This window comes from Microcaecilia unicolor, chromosome 7, assembly GCF_901765095.1.
Source record: "Microcaecilia unicolor chromosome 7, aMicUni1.1, whole genome shotgun sequence".
In the NCBI taxonomy this organism is placed as follows: Eukaryota; Metazoa; Chordata; class Amphibia; order Gymnophiona; family Siphonopidae; genus Microcaecilia; species Microcaecilia unicolor.
The window spans coordinates 75,258,613-75,281,670 of record NC_044037.1 but is presented as its reverse complement, the minus strand read 5'-3'; the positions used below and the strand labels follow the sequence as shown (position 1 = coordinate 75,281,670).

Genomic DNA, 23,058 nt, shown 5'->3' with positions numbered 1-23,058 from the left:
TACGGCTGCTTAATGGGGGCCGCGTCACCAGTATTGATTGCATGGGTTGCCATGGATGTGAAACCAATGTCTTGATTGTTGACAGAGAACACTTTCTTGTGTTTGATGAGAAGTGGTTTTAACTCTGCTGCCTGATTGGTGGTAAGCGACTCCCAATCGACTCTGACAGCCGGAATTTCCAATTCCCCTTCACTCTGACTTTGATCCTTTCCCACATCCTGATCAAGGTCCATTTCCTCCTCGGGACACAGGATAGTGTCTGGTTTCCATACTTCGGCCACTCTAGCTCTCGGGGGAATGACCAATTCCTTGGTTCCCACATTCATGACTCTAACCAAGATATTCCCTCTCTTTGGTGTGATCAATGCATTAGCCACCAATAATCCACCTGCCAAATGGCCACTTCTTGTACCTGTCACCATCATCGTACAGGCCCTCATACCTTGCATGTTCTGACATTTCCCTTGCAATATTCTTTCCACCATCGGTGGGATAACCTCAGGACTCTTTCCAACGGTTTTGACAAAACCCAGATGCTCAGAAGTGGTTCTCTCAAACACTCTCCTTTGTTCAATTGCTGCAGATATACTCTTTAAATCTTGCACCCTCAGATTCTTTGTTAAACTGGTCAGGTCCTTAAACAATCCATCCAAGTATTTCAGCACATTCATGCCTACAATTACGGGAACTGATTCCTCCCCTTCGGATATGACTTTAGTATCCTTAACCACGAATATACACCTCTCTGGAATCCTTTGTCCCATGCACTGCACTTCTGCCGCTATGCACCCTATCACTGGTAAGGCGGTTCCATTGGCCATGGACACATTTATCCAACTGGCATCTTGTAGTTCATCCACATTCTTGAAATTCTTGTAATAATGACTTACCAGTATGGTGGACACATTGGACCCGGTGTCCACGGTACAATCCGTAGCTACTCCACCAATCAGTAGAGGAATGACCGAACTAGCTCCTATTGCTTTCTCCTGCAAGGAGTTCCAATCTTGAGTCAAAATCTCGGACTCCAAGGTTTGTATTTTGGCCTTTTGTGTCACCGCATCCCCTTGTCCTTTCTCCGGAACGTTCCTTGCAAAACTGGTACTTGGCTGTTCATCCTCTGTTCTCACAAATTTAGGCACTACTTTCTCACTCTTACAGAAACGAGCAACATGTCCCAGTTCTCCACAGTTGTAGCACATCACTTTAGAATAGTCCCTTGGCACATATCTTCGAGCCACCTCTGGTTCTCGTCTTTGTCCCACTCCACAAGACAATTCCCTCCTTCTCTGTTGGGACAAGAAATCCTCCTGCTTCTTTTACATCCTTTCCAGTCTCCGAACTATTTCCGCTATAGGGTCTCTTTCTGCATATCCCCCAGTTGCACCTGCCATCATATAAGAGGGCATCAAGTCCGACCTGTCATGCTGTAGTATTCGTACAGAGCACTCCTGCTGTCAATATGAACGCCTCTCCTCCTCAGCCCTGTTGATGGCAACCTGCATAAGTTCTTCAAACGTTAAGTCAGGGTTCAATTCTACCCAACAACTCATCTCTTTTCGCAGAACATCATCACTCAACCCTAAAATCAGTTGTTCTTTTAAAACATCTTCGGGATTGCCTACTCTCTGAGGGTCCCTCGTCCTAATGGTTTGCAATCCCTCTTGTAGTTGGTACGCGAATTCCCGGATGGTCTCTCCTACTCTCTGACGTCTGTCATAAAACTCCTTCACCTTGAGCTCTAAAGGGACTTTATCTCCATATACCTGGATCAGCAAATCAAAAATATCATCCACTGTGCAGTGCCTTCTAGGTGCCGAGAACTTCACCGTATCCTTCGCCTGGCCCTCGATGTGATCTTTCACTATATCCAGTTTATCTTCCTCCGGAACTCTCAATACTCTCAAGGCCACTTTGGTACTCTCGACCCATTCTTCCACTGAGAGGTCTTCAGACTTCTTGGGAAATCCAAAGAAATCTGGAATTTCCTTGTCCTTCCTGAGCACGATGGTGTTAGTTACTACGGGACCCTGGCGTGCATCACTCAGGGCTCTCACCCTCTCTTTCAATTCTTCCATTTCAGTTCTCATGTCTTCCATTTTCACTGGAGATTGGGCTGTAGCTAAAAACAAGGCTCAAATTGTGCAGACAAAACTTTCCAAACAATACAATAATCACTTTTAAAAGAATATTGGAATTCTCACCTCTTTACCAAATTTAGTTCCCCACACCGAATTCTTTAATATAAATAACAATCCTGCACCGTGATGCCATAAATGTAACTGTGACCTCACCCTGGGCACGATACTTCACCCTGCAATACCCTTAGAATACCTCAGGCAAAATATCGTGTATCGGACAGGGTTAAAGTACAGACATTAACACTAGCCACGTCTCCCTGTTTCTAAAATGGGGTGAGGAATGAAACTAAATTGGTTATATATTTTACTGTAACTCAGGAGAACAAATGACATTTACATTGATTATTCAATAAATTATTCTTTTTATTTATGTTATGGGTATGTGTAAAGTTCAAATCCATTTAACAAATTCAATATTTTTTTAGTACATCAACAACTCAACAGATCAACTTCTTCAACGTTTTATCAGATAAGTATAGCTTGACCTTAGCAAAATTCATTAACTAAATATGCATTTAATCTTAAAACTTTGTCTAAACATCACCCTCTTCTATAAGAATTGATTCTTTGTTATTATTTCTTTTTCAGGTCCCTCATCCATCAAGCAGGTAAGTATAGTTTGTGTTTTTTTCCCTGTTCCTTTGGTTAGCCCGTTATAAATCAGTCTTTGTGCTGTTTTGTATATTAACCTCAGTGCACTTAGCTTTTCTTCCCGCTTTCTTGTATATCTTCTGTTCTTCTTTTTCGTTAACGTTGGGTACCGTATTTTTACTGTCAGCTGGAGGCAGGAACCTGGTCCGGAGTACCTACTATCCTGAGCTTTAAAAAACAATAAAGGAAAACCCTAAACCCTACCTCCTTCTGTAAAACAATTACCCTTTTCAAATGAACTTAAAATTATTTCCCTAACTAGCTTACCCCAGAAAAAAAACGTATAATTTTTGAACCCTGCACTATCACACCCACTTTTAATTATTATACAAAAGAGTGTGTGACTGCTTGATGCAACTCTCAGAATTCTAATCAGGATAAAATTATTAGAATTCAATCAGCTTCCAGTTAGATCAATTACAGGACCTCATCGCCCCTTTCATTAGGCAAGCTGTATAAAATATTCTGGCTACCTTTTAGAATTCTTCAGTAACCAATTCTATTTTTTCTATTTTCTATTTATTTTTTTATTTATACACTTCAAAGAGCATCACTGTAGGAACTTTGATTTAAAATCTTAAAAGTGACAGCTCACTAAGAATATAATTATTCTTAGCCCAGCAAACCATCAGCTTTTCTTATTCTGGTTTGTGGACATACTTGTTTGATAAACCTCTCACTCACAGCCAGGAACACCACGGGCTGTTCATACACTTCAGTAGTTTACACCAACCACTCTTTCTTTCCACACACTCCAAATATACTTAAAAATGCTCAAAGTCCCATTTAAACAGGTACTTTTCCAAAAACTGTCTGCAGACCACCAACATAGGTCTGTACAGACCAGTGCTTACCTCCCAACTGCCCTCACCAGCAGTTTAGAACTTTACCTACCCCTTTACAAACTCCAGCTTCTGCCAGGAGCCCCACACTCTAAATTCCCCTAGCAAACAAACACAACCTTTTTAAGTTACAATAAACACTTTTCAAACATCAGTAAACAAGCAGCTGTTTAATTAGATATGCATGTCAGTACCTTTTTATCCCTGCAGTCTGAAAATCTTCAGTTTCACTTCAGGCACGAGCCCCCTGCACAGCTCCGTTCACGAGCCAGCCTCAAGCTCGTGCCTACCTCTGCACACAGCCCCTTAGACTTTCCAGCGCGTGCAGCTCTTCTTCAATGACCAGTCGCGTTAATAAAAATTAAAAATGCAGGGAGAGTGCATCGGAGCATTTTTCCCATCTTCCCCAGTCCCAAACCAAATCTATTTTTAACTTCGGAACCGGCTCTATAACTTAAAAGAGCCGGTTCCCTTTAAGTGGAAAGAATCCCTGGCTCTGCGTCTAAAACGTACATCTGACGTCATTACGTCGACGTCAGACACCGACGAAGGGCCAATCAACAGCCAGACATTTCGCCAGCTGACCTGCGCTGCCTCCCGCAGCCCCGATCCCGCCAGAAGAGCGCCTCAAGCCCCAAAACAACCTGGGCTCCGGCGCGCACGCTCCTCCACCCTCCACATCAAACGCCCCGAAGCACGCAGCGAACCAGCGTTTCTCCACCCCGCCATGACTCTGCCCCTCAACAGCATCACCCGAAGACAGCCCCTGCTCCTGCCATCTCTCCTCCCCTCGCCCCACGCAGGAAGGCTGCCCTCTTCGCCACGGCTCTGCCCCTCTTTAAAAAAAAAAAATGCACCGCTTCAGACAACGCGACCAACAACCTCCCACTCACCCAGGATCACCGCAGACCCCGACGCTCCCTCAAACAACTGAGGCCCGATACTCCCAGTTAAATTTTTAACCTTTAACCCCTTAGGGGTTACAATAGGAAGAAACAGCTTCGTTCACAGACTTAGGTAAGGTGATGGTAGAGAGAAGGTTAGAAACACAAGAGGACAGAGTAAAGGGGTCGACAGCTTGAAGGTTCCTAGTGGTGGGGGATGAGATTGGGTGGGACTGGGGAGGAGGGTGTTTAATATTTAAGGTTATTAGGTGATGGTCGGAAAGGGGGAGATCAGAGGAATAGAAACTGGAGGGAGAGCAGTTAGAGGAGAGGATAAGGTTGAGACAGTGGCCATTTTGGTGAGTGGGTGCCGAGGAGCACAGTTGAAGGTTGAATGAGTTTGTGTTCAGTGCAGTTCTGCTCATAGTCAGTGCCACTTAAAGCAGTTTGGCTCAGAGGTCTCAGCATGGTTTAAGTAGCTTTACCCACCTGGGGAAAGATGTAGTAGAAGGACTCAAGCCTCCCTCTAGCTGCTGGGCTTATATTTACAAATAGGGAAAAGGGGTAAGGTCTTGAAAGCACTTTATACTAATGCCTGTAGTATGGGAAATAAGGTTTTGGATCTAAAGGCCATGATGGAAGAGGCTGGTTTTGGATTTAGTGGCAGTCACAGAGACATGGTTCACAGAGAACCTTGACTGGGATATAGTTATACTGGGCTATAATCGGTTCAGGAAAAGACAGGGTAGGAAGAAAGGGAGGCGGAGTGGCATTATATGTTAAAGACAATATTAAAGCCACAGGACCTACAGGGTAAGGAAGAAGCACTATGGGTCAGTTTAGAAAGAGGGAATGAAAAATGTATTTACATTGGTGTGGTATGCAGACCACCTTCACAGACAGAAGGAATGGACAGAGCTTTAACTGAAGCTGTGAAAGAGGAAGTACTACTAATAGGTGTTTTTAAAATGCAAAATTTTAGGGTATCCCTATTGTGGAGTCTTCTAGAAGTAGGGACATCCTGGATGCTCTACAGGGAAAACAATTCTAGCATTTGGCAATGGAACCCTCGTGGAATGGGGCTATACTGGACTTAGTGCTTACGAATGGGGAGAGTGTTTCTGATGTTATAGTGGGTGACTGGCATTCAGTGATTACCAGATGGTCTGGTTTAATATTAAGATAGGCTTGGAGAGGGTTCATTCAAAAGTGAAGGTTCTAGACTTCACTAAAACTAACTTTGTTCAGATGGGGCATTATCTCAGGGAATTGCTGTCTAGATGGGAGACACATCTGTAATCAGCATTGCCCCTGACGCAGCCTGTACTTCTGGCAAAACATGGCAATGTCGGGCACTTGTTTGTGAGGCCTGGAAGCTTTGAACAATCAATAAAAGACTATTTTTCTTCAAAGGGTCTGTTTCCTTTTCTGTTTCCACATTGGATCGAGTGGACTGGTTGCCTTGTTATTTTCTTACTGTAAGACTGTGGTAAGACCTTATTTAGAATATTGTGTACAATTCTGGAGACCTCACCTTCAAAAAGATGTAAACAGGATGGAGTCGGTCCAGAGGGCAGCTATTAAAATGACCAGTGGTCTTCATCATAAAGCATATGGTGCAGGTCCCCCTTCCAGGTGAGAGCCGGAGTTGACCGGCTTCCGTATGCTTTCCTAGCCATCTCTCTCTCTCTCTCTCTCTCTCTCTCTCTCTCTCTCTCTCTCCAGCTGCTGAGAAACTCTGTCCCACTCCAGTAGTAAGAGCAATCCAAGTTCTTTATTGTTACAGATATCAGCCTTGTTTAAACACCTCCAACTATCAGCAAACTTTAATCCATTTTCAATTACAGGCTTTTTGTTTTAAATTCTCCCTCCCAAACCTCCAGCCACACTATCTTCACCGCAGATAGTTTTGGAGATTTAGCTGGAACCACCTCCTCTCTCACCTCCTACAGGTTTAAGTTTCAAAATGCACATGCCTTTCTGTCTTAAAAACCCTTCCCCCCCCCCCCCCCCCCCCCCTTCCACAGCACTACCTCTGGGGAACAGCCAATATGGTAGCAAGTTGTGCTTTCCAGTTGCTCCCCCACTGCTTTGCTCCCAGCTTCCCCCAACTCCACAACCGGGGCAATGCTGAGGCCACAAAAGCTCTCACCCTGTCTGCACGGGTTAGAGCCAAACCACCCACCTCCATACATTCCTCCTTACCTTCTCCTTCTACCTCTTCTTTACTCCACTCCATCTCCTCCTCCTCCTCCCCAAGCTCCACCAGCTGTTCCCCACCTCCAGGATCAGACCTCATCTCCCAATCAGTCATTCCACCCTCCCCCTCCTGAGAGTTCAGCTGACCCTGCACTGGCTTCTGGGGAGTGTAGTTTTTCTCCTGCATTACAGCTTTCCCTGGCAGTTTGATCCCTAGAGGGCGCCCTGCTCTCCTAGCTGGGCTGAATGACCGGGGATGATGCCGGCTGAAAGAACCACTATCCCCTTTCCCTCGTACCAGCCCTCCAGAGTGCTCACAATGGGGACAGACTTAAAGATCTTAATATGTATACTCTGGAAAAAAGGCATGAGAGGGGAGATATTAATAGAGATGTTTAAATACCTATAAGGCATAAATGCACAGGAGGCAACTCTCAATTGAAAGGAAGCTCTGGAATGAGGGGGCATAGGATGAAGGTGAAAGGGGACATACTCAGAAGTAACCTGAGGAAATATTCTTCACGAAAAGGGTGTTGAATTTGTGAAACAGCCTCCTGGTGGAGGTGGTAGAGACAAAAACTGAATCTGAATTTAAGAAAGCTTGGGACAAGTACATAGGATTTCAAAGGGAGTGAAAGGGAGAGTAGATGGGCAGACTGAATAGGCCATATGGTCTTTATCTGCCTTCATTTTCCCCTGTTTCTATGACCTGCCTGTTTTTCCTGCATATGCCCCCAAATACTATATAGGTTTCCCAACAGTAAGGCATCACTGTGTCACATCATCACCATGCCAGCTCATCACATAACTTCATCACTGTGAACCTTTCATCATGTGACACTTTATCACATATTCAAACTAAATCTGAGCCTGTTCTTTTGCATCTCAATATAGCCTGGCTAGATGATGAAGTGTCTCAGTGATGAACTCGGTGATGAACTGTCAGGTGATGAAGTGTCTCAGCGAAGAACTGTCAGGTGATGAAATGTCCCCAAACCTAAAAGGAGGGTGTGGCCATGGGAGAGACGTAGGCAAGTCATGGACATTTCAAAAAGTTGCACATAGTGTTATAGAATAATGGGTCTTCGCACTCACCTTGAGTGCCAAGATTTACACCAGGTTTCAGCAGAGGTTAAGTCTGGTGCCCAGAGTTGGGTACGAAAACTAGAAGTAAGCGATACAGAATAGCACTTAGTGATGAACTTTTTCAGTGCAAGCCAAACAGAGAGGGTAACCACCATACATAAAAAGAACACAAACAAAAAAGCAACACTGGGCCTTCAAGACTGAGACAACAGCAGTGTTTTATTAGTAAATGACCTGACACGGGCCGTGTTTTGGCGTAAAGCTACGCCTGCCTCGGGTCAGGGTTTGGGCATAAATTATGTGAAGTATATATGTATCCATGCCTCCGAGATTAAACGGAGAGAATCTTTAAAGGCAAGACAGCCTGTCACAACGGACAGCAGCGATTTAAAAGCAGGAGACTAAAACAGGTGGTTTCTGTTGTCTCAGTCTTGAAGGCCCAGTGTTGCTTTTTTGTTTGTGAACTTTTTCAGTGCCCATTTTTGAATTCCTCCCTGTGTGACTTTGTACACTGAACAACGTGTATATACTTGCATCGCTGTGATACCCAACAACTTCTCATCCTTTATGTACAGTCATTCTTCCTGGTGTTCTTGCTTCATCCCTTTACTCGGTTTATTTATACGTGACTATGTATACATTATTCTTCTGCACAGTGCACTTTATATCTTTTATGTAATCCATCTTGTGCCTTATTCTAGGGAAAGGTGTAATATCAAATAAATATGAACAAATAAATATACTGTCTGATATGTGTTCCTGATTTGATGCACGCTGCACTGTGTATTCTAGGATGATAGTCTTTCATGCAGCTCCCACCTCATCAGGCTTGCTTAATTTCCTCAGGAAGAAACGCCTAACCCTTCCTCTCTTTCCATGGCCCTATGCTGCATCACAGTTTCCAGTTGCAAAGTAATAAGAGCTGATTGGGAAGGTTCACTATTCCTGAGTTACTGAGCACAGCCTAAGGCTGGAAGACACTCCCTGCTCCAGGGTGGTTGGGCACATGCACTTGAGAGCAGCAAGTTTCCTCAGGAAGCTTGTCTTCTTTACTGGCAGACAGAAACATCAGTCTCTCTGAGAACAGCTCTTGCTCCCGTTGCATACAGAGGTAGGCAGAAATTACTTTAATCACTTCTGTACTGTCAAGCTCTCAGTTTTATATATTTTGCAAACCAGAATTATTTGCCTCTTGCTGAGTTCATAGAAGCCTCCTTCCTCCCCAAATACTGATATGCAAACACATACACCTAAAATACTCATATGCAGAGAGAGAAAGAGACATCTGTGTTTGTGAATGTGAGTTACCTCTGTTCTGGATCCTCATGTTAGATTTAGGATTCACTTAGTTCCAGCAGATTGAATAGAAAACCTAGCATGGATTCCCTAGTGGGAGAAGGAATTCTCTACTTCAGGGCTCACAGTGTAAAATTTCGGGAAACACGTCAGACAGGAGTATGGTGTTCCAAATCAAAAGTCTTGACTGAATAAAGTTTCTTCAAAGTTACTCAATGGAACAGGCTCCAGTACAGCTTCACAGCATTCAAGTACAACAAAGCAGAATAGGGGTTACACCCTTTCTTCCAAACACTTCTAGGACACCCTCTTTCTCTTCCCCTGAACTTTGGATTCCCACTGGACCTCCACCAGGCTCCTTATCTCCCTTTAGAACAGGGGTTCTTAACTCAGTCCTTCTTGGGACTGAGATAGATTGATACTTGAAACTTGATTTAAAAGCAGGGCCAGCGTTAGGGAATGGCAGACAGGGCAATTGTTCTTCTACAATTCTTTTTCTCTTCTCCACCTCTGGCCTCCTATAGACTGGAGTTAAAACTGATTGGACAGTTTTCTCCTTCCAAAATTTGACATAGCTGACTTGCTCTGCATCCACCAAGGACACTAGATACAAGAAACAGATTTCCAAACTCTCCAACTCCAAATACATGCAGAAAGAGGAGACCAACTTCTCCTTTTCTGCTTCCTTCCAGGCACAGGGGACAGGAGACTTCATTTCTCCTTCCCAACCTAATACTTTCTCTGAGAGCAGAAGACACCTCCTCCTTCTCTCTTCATGGACTCACAGACCCATGGTTGGACTGTACCATTATGGTCACTCTTGGAGTGGAGTTATCACAGTCAAATGATTCCATCCACTCTATACTCCCCCACTGTTCCATTTGCAGTTTACTCAGATTTGCCAAGATAATCTGCTTTCACTGAGGAGTCCCACACACAAAAAATCTATTCAAATTGATTTGAGTTTATGCAAGTATTAGCAGAAAAATTCACAAAAATTGTAAATCTAACAAATGTCTTGCATTTATCCCAAAGTATTTGAGGCCTACCCTAGTTTAATTTAGGAACACCCCATCCGCCACCTTCCTTCCTGCTTGCTTTCTCTTATCTTCATTTTCAGTTTGAATTAATCCATAATGCTTTAAGTCATTCCTGGTTGAAAAGCTTTGAACAGTTAGGAGTCCTCTTACTATGGCGCGCTAACAGATTTAGCACATGCCATGCAGCCCATTCTATACCTATGGGCTGCATGATACTTAATGAACACTAATTCATTAGTACACACTAAGGGGCCCTTTTACTAAGGTGCACCGAAAAATGTCCTGCGCTGGTATAGACATGTGTATTGGACGTGCTCAGGTCCATTTTTCAGTTCACCTGCAAAATAGGTCTTTTTTGGGGGCCGATAATGGACTTGCAGCAAAATGAAAATTGGTACGCATCCATTTTGGGCCTGAGACCTTACCACCACCCATTGACTTAGCAGTAAGGTCTAAATGCGTTAACTGGGCAGTAATCGTCAGCGTACGTACAATGCCGATTACTGCCCAGTTAGCACCACGCGCCGGAAATTTTCCGGGGGCACGTAGTGGGTGCACGTACAAAATGAAATTATCGCCCGAGCCACGTGATAGCCGGGCAGTAGTTCAAGACTGACACACGTAGAATGTGCGTACGCGCCTACATGGCTTAGTAAAAGAACCCCTAAACTTATTTTTTTATCTGGCTTGTCTGCTTGATTATATATGTTAAGTGTTATTCACCAAGAACGTTGGATCGACAGGATATAAATGTATGTTAAATAAATAAATAGACAAGATATAAATTGCAACAATTAATGTACCTGAGTATGAGAAACGCTCCATGGTATGAGTGAGTTTAAATTTTGGCTGTGACAAGAAACTTCCCAGAGAAGAGCTCCAAAAGCTGATGGCAGAGGAATGTGTCTCAAAACTAGGTTACTTTTTAATATAAACAGTGATAAAGGGCTGGAGAATGTAAGAGTCATCAGCAAAGCTGTGGAGTTACCCAGTTCCAAGAGGAAGATTCTAAGGTGCCCTTTTACTAAGCCGCGTAGGCGCCTATGCACGCCCAACGCATGCCAATTTGGAGTTACTGCCCAGCTACCACAAAGCCCGGGTGGTAATTTCATTTTTAGTCCGAAAATAATTTTTATTTTTGAACGTGCGGCTAAAACTGGGCGGTAATCAGCATTCTACATGTGTAGACCATTACCGCCCAGTTACTACATGAGACCTTACCGCTAAGACAATGACTGGTGGTAAGGTCTCAGACCCAAAATGAACGCGCACCAATTTTCATTTTGCCGCAAGTCAATTTTTAGCAAAAATTTTAAAAAGGACTTTTTACAGGCACCAGGGGCGTAGCGAGACCTTACGATGGAAGGGGGCCAGAGCCCGAGGTTGGGGGCACATTTTGAGTGCCACCATGTCGCCATGCTACCACCTCCACTGCCACGCTTCGCTTTGCCTCGCCTCACCCCCCACCCGCCTGCCAGCCCGCCACTGCCTCATGCCTCCTTGCACCCCCTCTCGCCTCGCAAATACTTTTGTTAGCAGGGGTCCCCAACCCCCGCCAGCCGAAGCCTTCAGCAACACCCGTCTCCAGCGCAGCCGCGTTCCTGCCCTGCTCTTCTTGCTCCTCCTGTCCTGTGCACGCTGCGTGCACAGGATAGGAGGAGCAAGAAGAGAAGGGCAGGAACGCGGCAGCGCCGGAGACGGGCATCGCTGAAGAAGGCTTTGGCTGGCGGGAGTTGTGGAACCCTGCCAGCCAAACCAGGGGCCCAGACATAATTTGCGGGGGCCGAAGCCCCCGTGGCCCCCCATAGCTATGCCCCTCACAGGCGCACTGAAAAATGGATCTGCACGTGCCCAAAACATGCACCTACACTAGTGCAGGCCATTTTTTTGCGCGCTTTAGTAAAAGGACCCCTAAGTCTTCTGATAATCATATGGGAAAGCATCAACTTCAATGGGTGGAATCAGAGATTCCAAATACCCATGCTGACCAGCCTCCCTCCTAGAATTAGATAACTTGGCGGCAAGGGGAGTGGGTTATCCTGGGAAGTTATCTCCATTGCACGTCAGAGATAACTTGCTTTTGTCCTGCACTTCTATCTCTCTTGTATGGAAGGGATGGCATGGTTATTTCCGATGTATATTAGGGATGGCATGGCTTATGTTCGGTTTGGTAGATCTCTTGGTCAACAGCACTACATATATCATAGATCAGCAAATGTGACAGCCTCAAGAAGACAAAGGCTTATCCCATGTTTGTTATTGCCCTTACAGAATCCAGCTCCTAATAAAAGTTATTCAGTCACTTGTCCTATAGATCTTTGAACTTCTGGACTGACATTGACAAATTCCATTTTCCAGTTCATTAATGGAAGAGTGCAATAATCGTATGACTCGCACAGCTCCAGGCATTCTTGTGAGAAAAGTAGGAGCCTAAAACTCTGAACTACACCAATGAGAAAAGGATTTGGATGTGAAGCTAACACCAGCAGCTGATTTGGAAAGAGTGCATCCAGAGTGAAAAGAGGCGGGCTGACACAAAGCAAGCACACCCTCAAACCTCTTGTCAACCTGCACAGGTTTGCTCATGCCTCTTTGTAAGCCTGACTGCAGGGTGAAACAGAGCTGAACACTTACCATGGCACCTTCTCACTGGATCTTCAGCACCTGGATTTTTATCCTATGCGGTATGTTGCAAAAATGTTTAAGTCTGAAAGCTACTAACAAGCTTGGGGTGCTGTAATGGTGTTCCCTGCTTTCTTTTCTCAGGTATACTATAGTCACTCATACTTGTATCAAGGAGGGTGTTCCTGGAACAAGCGAAGGCCAAGAATTTCTAGACTGAATTATTGCTATTTTGCTGTAAGATAAATTTGTGATGTTAGTAGAATTTGAAGATAATATTTGTAGTCTAAAATTTTTGTGGTTTGTAGTTTGTCGGAATAGTCCTTGCTGTCTCTTTTTTCTTGCTTACATTCTCTCAGTATACTTGTTTTAGAGTAGACATTAACACCCGGATTCTATATATGCTTAGCGTTCCTTGCTGAAATCCAAGCATATTCGATAACAATGTGCATAACTTAATTGGCTTAACAAGCTAATCAGTATTGATAACAGCACTTAGCAAGCAATAATGAGCACTAATTGGCAATAATTAGAATTTACAATCACAACTCGCATATTCTGTAATAAACTGCGACTAAATTCTAATGTGCAAAGTTCAAAAGGGGCATGGCTATGGGCGGGAAAATGAGCGTTTTGTGGGTATTCAGGGGCGGGCCCAGGAGGAGAAAGACGCTCTATCGAAGCTAGGCGAAGGCAGGCATCAGCTGATTCAGCTTTCTTCTTGCCCGTGCAGCGCCTTCGGACAGAGGAGAGAGGCGCTGCACGGGCCCGGTAAGAGGAAGGGGGGCCCGATGGAGGAGGGGAATGGCGGCGACGACCCCAAAAGGGGGCGGGGCACGGATGGAGGATGTCGGGAGGCGGAGCTGAGGTGAGAGAGTAGTGAGGAAGGGAGGGGGGCAGGGGCTTCTAGAAGTTTGCTTTTTCGGGGTGGGGGGAGCGGCGGAAAGTGGGGAGGGGGCAGGGGCTGCTAGAATTTTGCTTTTTCGGGGTGGGGGAGTGGCGGAAAGTGGGGAGCAGCGGGGGGGGGCAAGGCCGTCTGTACAGGACGCTCCTGATGAGCGCCCTTGCCCCCTCCCGACGCTTTTTTTTTATTTTTGTTTTTATTTGGGAGCCATGTGCTTGCGATTTGACTGTGTTTTGACTGTTTGTGGCATGCGCAGAGCAGCTAACATAACGCTTGGCTGCTCTGCGCATGATTTGGGGGCCGATTAACGATGTGTATTGTGATTCTTTGATACATTGTACGTTTCACTACCGATCTCAGCATGTGTGACTTTTTTTTTTGGTGCATTTTTCGTTATTTTAAAATCATTAGGGACTTTAACGATTTAGATTTTTTTACGTTTGGTTGCTGCATCTGCCTCATAGAGTTGACAAAGATATATAGTTTGTTGATACTCAGACTCCTGATAAGGTCTAGTGGCCGTAACACAATTAATCTTCATTAGCCAACTAATAAACAGTTGATTGACACATTGATAAATTGTATGGTGTGAATTCATCACCTTTGCTGTGTTTGGTATCTCTCTGGATCCCACCAAATATGGACCCTGAATCTGGCTAGTAGGCATCACTGTTGAGTAATGACAGAGACTCCCTCTCCCCTCCCCCTCCCCACAGCAGGGGCAGTAAATGTTGCCTCCATAGCATCCTGTAGATACCCTGAACCACTGGGCTAGCAGCATGCCATGTTTCATGCAACATTAATAAGCAATTAGCCTGGGGCATAGCTATAGCAATAGAGTTAAGTAATAAGGGGAGGAAAGTGAAAGAATCATTCAAAGACTGCAAGTCTGATGAATAATCTCCAGCTAGAGGAGATGCATCTTCCCTCAGTGTAAGTTTAAAACCCAATACATTCAACTGGGGGGGGGGGGGGGGGGAGCAAAGAAACCTGGCTGTTGTACTGTAGACTTTCGGCAACAAATTCAGAGGTCTCACAAGTTGTAAAAATAAAACACTGCTTTATCTTAGATTCTTTAATTCCTTGGTGATTCACTGCACTAACCAGAATAAGAAGTAAACACTTGTGGGAGAGTACATCCTCTCCCCGTTCCATTCATTTGGATTTGATCCAGACAGTGCTTAAATTTTTTTCTACATCCTTGTGGCTTGCTGTTGGATATAAACAGAGACAGAAAGCAAGGGATCCGCCTTTGGGTCCCTTCCACCACATTCCAGTCCTGCTAGCTTTCCCCATAATAAATTAAATCTCCTAAGATCTTATTTTTCCAGTTTGTCTGTTTTGATAGCTTATAAGCTTTGTTGAGCAGGTACTGTCTCCTAGACAGAGACGGTTTTACATATAAGCTAGCAAAGCATCAGCTTATGGCCTCACATTACAAGGGGCCTCATTATTATTTTGTATTACTTTAATAATAGTTAGTAAAATAGTAATGAAACATTTCATGCAAACTCTTTCACAAACATGGAAAACTATTAAAACCTAAAATGCACTTCCTACTTCATTGAGGAGAGACTCTTAACTTTTACTGCTTTAGGGGTCTTAAGCATATGTGTACATCTAGTTGAGTTATAGAAATGATAAGTAGTAGTTGTAGAAACGGTAGCTTCCAGATAGGTGTGAATCATTTGAAAGAGGGAAAATGAGGCACCTCTGTGTCACTGCAGTACTACCAAGAAAAATCAGAATAGATTCTGAGGAGAGAGAGAAAGAGAGAGAGAGGAGTGACTGGAAATTGTAAAGGGGAGGAGGGAATGAAATGGATGAGAGTGAAGTAAGACAAAAGATTGAGGGACTAAGAGTAGAAGGAAGTTATAAAAGAAGACATGAAAGGGAAAGTAGAACAAGTACAAAAGGAAGGGAGTAATGGTACAAGATGATAAGATGAACAAAAGAAAAAGAGGAGTACCATGAAGGAGAATAAAGGAGGAAGGGAAGGACATGAAAAAAACATAACAGGGTGATATCAATATATATAAATGGCGAGTGTCGTACTCACTCGCAAATGCGGCGTAGAGACCCTCTCTGCCCCGCCCCCGCGTCAATACGTGATGACGAGGGCGGAACAGAGAGGGTCTCTACTGCGCATTTGCGAGGGACACCGCCATCGCTAACATTCCCCCCATCCGGAGTCGCCGCCGCCACCCACCTTCCACCCGGTCGGGCCCTCGCTCCGCTATTGAAACAGCGAGGGCACGCAGCACACAGCTCTGCTGAGCTGCCGTCGGCCTTCCTTCTTCTTCTCTGCCTGTGTCCCGCCAATTGGGCGGGTTTTCGCCAGCGGCGGCGGGAAAATTTCGCCGGCCGCGGGATGTAGTTTTTTGAGCAGTTTTCCCATCGCCGCTCTGCGAGTTCGGCAGTTTTTTCTGGGGCTTCTATTGGTCCAATTTGATCCAATAGAAGCTTTTCTGGGGCTTCTATTGGTCCAAATTGGACCAATAGAAGCCTTTCAGGGGCAGGGTTGATGTCAGGGATGACATAGGGGGCGGGGTTAGTGACATGGGAGGCGGGGTTAGTGACACGGGGGGCGGGTTCACTGACGCCGGAAACGGGGATTGGCTACGGGAGGTTTTTGGGCAGGTTTACGGCTCATTTTGGGCTGGGAAAATTTTTCCCAGCTGGCAACCTTGGTTACGTCACACGAGGGCGGGACACAGGCAGAGAAGAAGGAAGGCCACGGCAGCTCAGCAGAGCTGTGTGCTGCGTGCCCTCGCTGTTTCAATAGCGGAGCGAGGGCCCGACTGGGTGGAAGGTGGGTGGCGGCGGCTCCGGGGGGGGATGAACTCGGAGGGGGAGCGGCAGCAGCGAACTCGGCGGCGGGGTGGGGGGCCCTTCAACCCCCCCCCCCCCCATACTAGCCCGTTTTTACGGGCTGAACGGCTAGTAAAGAATAAAAGCTTGAAAAGTGATTTAGAAAAGAAAGAAGAGATTAAGATTAATGAAAGATATTCCACTTGGATAAAGGATTCTAATGCTTTACATTGTAAAATTGAAAACTTAGATAATATTATAAGGTGTAAAACCTTGAAGTTTGTTAACTTTCCAAAGATTCATGCTGAAACACCTCTAATTACATTTAAAAGATATTTGGGAGAAATTTTAAATGGCCCAGAAGCTTCCTCCTATCCTCCAGTTTCAAGGATCTATTTTGAACCATCTTTTGTAAGTAAAGAGACAGAGCAACCATTAGAAAATGCAGTGAATTTAGATGTTTTCTATGATTTGTTGAATTTGACTCAAGTTATTGAAGGTGAAAGGACTGAAATAAAGACTGCTATTCTCACTGTCTCCTTTGCATTGGACTCGGACCGGAATTGGGTCTTAAAGCTCTTCTTTCGCCATCGTGACTCACTATTTGTTAGATGTAAAGTAAAGGTTTTTTCCATATGTTGCAAGAGCGACTCAGAAGTGTCACCAGCTTTTCCTGGCTCTAAGACCATGTGTTGTGCAGTTGGGTGTTCTCTTCTGGTTGAACTATGCTATTAAATAGTAGTAGTAGTAGAACTATCCATGTAAATGTGTAGTTAAATGAAGGCCTTCTTTACAAAGCTGTGCCAGTGATAACTGTTCAGCAAATGAGAGGAAGCCCATTCAATTCCTATGGGCTTCCTCGCATTCGCCGAGCAGGAATCACTACTGCGACTTTGTAAAAGAGGCTCTAAATTCTGTAAATCATTTAAAAAATTTTGTAGACTCTAAGTCACCTGTGATTACCTCCCATCCTTCTCAAGCTTTGTCCACCTCAACTCCATAATTAAGTTAAAATAAATGGTGTATTCCTTTCTATTTACTGATAAATGTTTCCTAGTATTTTTCCTCGTCCCCTGTTTTTTATTTATTTATTTATAAGACTTTTATAGTACATGACAAAAGATTATGTCATTAAGAAATAACAGTATATGATTGAAACAAAGAACAAAGTTATTGAACCAAATTTAAAAAGTGCAACATAATCGAACTCCATAGTCAGTCCACAATAACTGGGGAGGGGGGCCTCTGAAAAAGCAGAGAAAGAGAAATTCTAAGGGCCTTGTTTACTAAGCTGTGCTATAGGCGTGCTAGCATTTTTAGTGCATCCTAACAATTAGCATGTGCTAACGCTAGAGATGCCCATGGGAATATATGGGTGCCTCGAGTGTTTAGCACACGCTAAAAACACTAATGCGCCTTAGTAAACAGGGCCCTAAATCACCAATAGTATACAGGAAAAAAAAGATGACAATCGAAGTCAGGCCAAGTATAACTTCACAGCGTGGACAAAGAGGACGAACCTTGTAGAGTACTTTAAGGTACAGAACTTTTACCTGACAAAAAATTAAGGGGTCCTTACTAAGCCACGGTAGCACTTTTAGCTTGCGGTAAAAATCAGCTGCTGATAAATTCCAAGATGCCTGTTATATTCCTATGGGTGTCTCAGCATTTACATACAGCTGATTTCTACCATGAACTAAAAATGAAACCATAGCTTATGATAAGGACCCCTGTGTCATTTGCTGGAACCCAAAATATACATATTGCGCAGCCTTATAAGCAACCACACATTTGCAAGGGTACATAAGCACAAAGGTTGCTCCCATCTGTAAGACTTGAGGTCCTAAAAGTAGAAAAACTACCATCTTTTCTTCTGAGTAGTTCTCGAAACATCAGGAAACATTTTTTCTTTTATAAGTAATAAACGCAACATCTTTATGCTTAAAAAATAATTTAAGCAACCAATTTCTGTCAGAATCTAAAGCAAGCTGTACTAATAGTGTATCTGGTACCAGTGTCCGGCCTCTGAAGGAAATAAGTCAAGGCTGTCCACAGACAGCCCCTTCTGTATAAGTGCAGGCTTCCTTTTGCCCTCAGGTAAATAATGTATCTTAGAGATCAGAGGATAGGAAGAATCTGGAACCTTGGACACTTCAGACAAATAACAAGGAAAAGGACTTAGGAAAATGAATCACCCTAAAGTTTTGACATCTGACAGAGTTTTCCAGACTTTCCAGTTTCTGGTGGATATTCCCATTGTCCTTCATCCAGATATGACCCCGGGTTTCTAGAGTCTCCAGCCTAATTTTAAAATGTCCTACTTTAAGTTCCACATCAGATATCTTTTTCTCCATAGCAGAACACTGGAAAGAGAGAGACTGAATCTGAATGCACAGTAGATATCATATCCCATATAGTCTCTAGGGTAAAAACATATGGTCTAACCAATGGGGCCAACTCTATCTTTGACCCAGTTGACATTTGAGTACCTGCAAGTCCAACTGATGAAACTTGTTTCAAAGACGCGTCCTTGTTCCCTGTTTAAATTGTGGACTTGACGACAGGTTCATAGACATTTGCTTCTTTGGGGTTTTTTTTCCTCCAATAAGTTGGGGTTTTTTTTCCCTGTGTATCTGTCTTTTTCTGTTACAAGGTGTAATGTCTTGAAATTTGGAAAATAAAACTTTATAAGTAAAAATAAAAATTAAAGAAAAGAAGAGAAGAGAACAAGAGGTGCTACTCTAGAGAAATTAGAATAGATTCTGAGGAAAGATAGAGAGAGACAGAGTGGAGTGGCTAGAAGATATCATTTATTTATGTATTTATTTATTTATTTGTTTGTTTGTTTATTTATTTGTTTGTTTGTTATTTATTTTCCCACCTATTTGCAGGCTCAATGTGGCTTACAAGTAACCGTAAGGCATTTGCCGTTACAATTGGTAACAAATACAAGATTGTGTTATGGTCAGATGTGGTAGACGTATTTCAGGCATCATTGGGTTGAGGGGAAAGATGATAGCAAGTTGTCCAGTACGATCCTTGATTATGTTGTGTTGCTGGGTGTGGGGAGTTATGTTGGATCGGAGGGATAGGCTATTTTGAAGAGGTGAGTTTTTAATCATTTCCTGAAGTTTAGATGGCCATGTATTGTTCTCACAGCATTCGGGAGTCCATTCCATAGTTGTGCGCTCATGTAGGAGAAGCTAGATGCAAATGTTGTTTTGTATTTTAGCCCTTTTCAATTGGGGTAATGAAGGTTTAGGTATGATTGCGCTGATCTGGATCTGTTTCTTGTTGGTAGATCTATGAGGTCTATCATGTATCCTGGGACTACGCCGTAGATGATTTTATGGACCAGGGTGCAGATTTTGAAGGAGATCCATTCTTTGATTGGGAGCCAGTGCAGCTTTTCACGGAGGGGTTTAGCACTTATGAATCGTGTTTTACTGTATATCAATCTGGCTGCTGTGTTTTGGGCGGTTTGAAGTTTTTTTGTGAGTTGTTCTTTGCAACCCGCGTAGATTCTGTTGCAGTAATCCGCGTGGCTTAGGACCATAAATTGTATTAATTTACGAAAGGTTTCCCTCGGGAAGAAAGGTTTTATTCGTTTGAGTTTCCACATTGAGTAAAACATTTTCTTAATTACGGTTTTTACTTGGCTTTCGAGGGTGAGATTGCGATCGATTGTGATTCCGAGTATTTTTAGGCTGTCTGAGATCAGGAGTGTATGTCCTGGGGTGTTTAAGGTTGCGGGTTTGAATAAAAACCCTCCTCTCCCCACTGTCTTCTTCTTTACAGATTAAATATCAACCAGCACTTATCTTTGCTGTGGCTCTTTGTTTGCAGTCGCTGCAAACAAAGAGTGACAGCAAAGATAAGTGCTGGTTGATAATTAATCTGTAAAGAAGAAGACAGTGGGGAGAGGAGGGTTTTTGATGTTGACAGCGAGAACGCTGATGAATTGATAGCCTTAGAGCTATGTTTTAGGAGTCTGTTGAGGCTTTTTCCTCCGTATAAAGAAATATAAAGAAATATATAAAAAAATAAACAGAGTTCCGACTTAAATTATAGGATTAGAGGCAGATAGTACTAAGTAAGTTGATCCTAGGAGACACTGAAAGTAGTGTGACTAGGTGTTTTGTAAAGAGTGCCTTGCAGGTTCAAGAGACTGAAACAGCTGGATGTAAGGCCACTGAGGAAGAAGCAGAGTTCATAGTTCCTTTTAAGGCAGGGTTCTCAATCCAGTCCTTTGGACATATCTAGCCAGTCAGGTGTTCAGGATACCCAAAATGAATATGCAGGAGATACATTTGCACAGTGCTGTAGCGAGGGCAGGTCGCCGCTGCGCACCCCCCACCCCGGTGCAGCATGGCACACCCCCTCCCCCCTCGGCGCGCACCCCCTCCCCCGGAGTACATTCTTACTAGCATAGGAAAGTGGGGAGCGAGTAGGAGGGCCAATCCGCCCCGACTGCACGTCGCTGGGAGCTGCGTCGGCTCTGCTGGCTCCCTGCTCTCTCTGCCCCGGAACAGGAAGTAACCTGTTCTGGGGCAGAGGGAGCAGGGAACCAGCGGAGCCAACACCCCCCCCAGCGGCATGCACCCGGGGCGGACCACCCCACCGCCCCCCCTTCCTATGCCACTGCATTTGCATACAATGGAGGAAGTGCATGCAAATTTATCTCATGCATATCCATTGTGGATATCCTTAAAAACTGACAGATAACCTCTGCTCTAAGGACTGGATTGATGTGAGCAAATATTTTTCTTCATGGGCAAAAAATTTCTATTATATTACCCTATGTGCTCAACTTAGTATTGTGCAATACAGTAATTCATTCATATTTAATCAGCTGCAATTTCATGCATTACAGAACACATTTGAAAATGTATTTATTGAAATGGCATGTTTATTTAAATTATTCAGGCACCACCCACCTCTGTGTCCATCATCAGCACTGCAGAACAAACAGTTAAAAAACACAAACTCCCCTCCCATTCCTCTCACTGAAAACATTGCCTCCCCCACCTGAAGTTCAAACTTCTTGCAGACAGGAGCAGAGAGTTTCAATGTATCATCAACGACAACGCCTAGATCCCTTTCCTGGTCGGTGACTCCTAATGTGAAACCTTGCATTACGTAGCTATAATTCGGGTTCCTCTTTCCCACATGCATTACTTTGCATTTTGAAAATTATGTGTGTTAATTTGTAACTGAGTTTTTATTGCTCATCAAATCTACATAGCACCATTCCAACATTACCAGCTCAGTGTTATACAATTACCAAATGTGGCTCAATATCATAATCTAGCAATACAACACTCTTATCACCAACCTACGCATCCACTTAATTTATTATATATCCACCCTTGAACTCTGTTTCTATATGTCTCGCCCCCACCCTCCAAACTTTATATCTACCATGCAACAACATCCCCATCTCAATATTCAGCCATAATACTTTCCGTACTCATTCACTGTTGTTTCCTCAGTGAATACACTCACATTAGTCCCCCTTATGCTATGCCCATTTCATCCTCCCCCCACCCCCACCATCTTCCCTTCTCCCAACATTTACCAGGTCATATTGTGTTTCACATTGTATTCCACTGCTCAAATGGAGCCCACACTAGCTTATACTTTCACACTCTGATTCATCCATGCAGTAATCTCATGCATCCGGTGAGCAAGGCTCATGTGTCTCAGTGTATTCTGCTCCTTCAGTACTATTTTCCCTTTCCATTGCCATGCTATTTCCATTCTTGTGGCCACATGCCACATTTTTGCCCTCAAGTTTTGGAGGTGTCACAAATAATAAACATAATGAATCTTTCACCACTACAACTCCTGTACAGTCCCTCACCATCCCCATCATCAAGACCCACACTCTCTGTACAAATGGACACTCCCGTCCCACCACATATGTAAGAATGTTCCCTTGCCCCCTCAGTCCTTCCAACAGAGACTGTGCCTTGCCATCCCCATTAGAGTCATCCTCTGTGGGGTAATATACATCCTATAAAGTATTTTGTACCCATTCTCAATCATGCTTACTGACATCATTGTTATCTTCATGTGTTGGAATATTTCTTCAAGTAAGCAATTTGACTCAATGAGATCAGGGAAAAATCTACTCAAGCAAGTTTATTCAAAAACTTTTTTAGGTTTTCTAATTATTTTGCATTTCAAACCAAAAGTTAATATTTTCAGGATTGCCCAACTATGGTGACCTCAGCGGTGCTCATTACCAAAGATGTAAGTATGGCAATGTAACTAGCACCCACTTCTTAATCGGCACACCCGATTAATTAAATTTTACTATCTCTCTTATCTCTTGATTTTACTTATCTTTTCTCTTTTTAATGTCAGACCAAGGGGTTCAGCTGCGACATGCATGAGCTCAGCCATGAGCTGTATCAAGGACATTCCCCTATAATGGAAAACCCAATATATAACATTAATTTACTCTCCCTTTGGTAGAAAAACCAACTCTTACAGTTTCTCTAACAAGGGTTATTTATACAAATCTTGAATACAAAAATCTTACCTATAGCCTCTTCTAGCGCCAGCTCTACTATTATT

General features: G+C 43.7%; 1 protein-coding gene across 1 annotated transcript in view; it reads left to right on the top strand.

The window, feature by feature from the left end:
* Positions 1 to 8,825: 8,825 nt before the first annotated feature.
* The window catches only part of XPNPEP2 (X-prolyl aminopeptidase 2), a gene marked incomplete in the record, with an annotated part of 77,185 nt that continues 62,952 nt past the window's right edge, over positions 8,826 to 23,058 (top strand). Inside the window, 2 exon segments of the mRNA XM_030209810.1 lie at positions 8,826 to 8,914; positions 12,498 to 12,823. Coding sequence (XP_030065670.1) covers positions 12,775 to 12,823 — 49 coding nt within the window.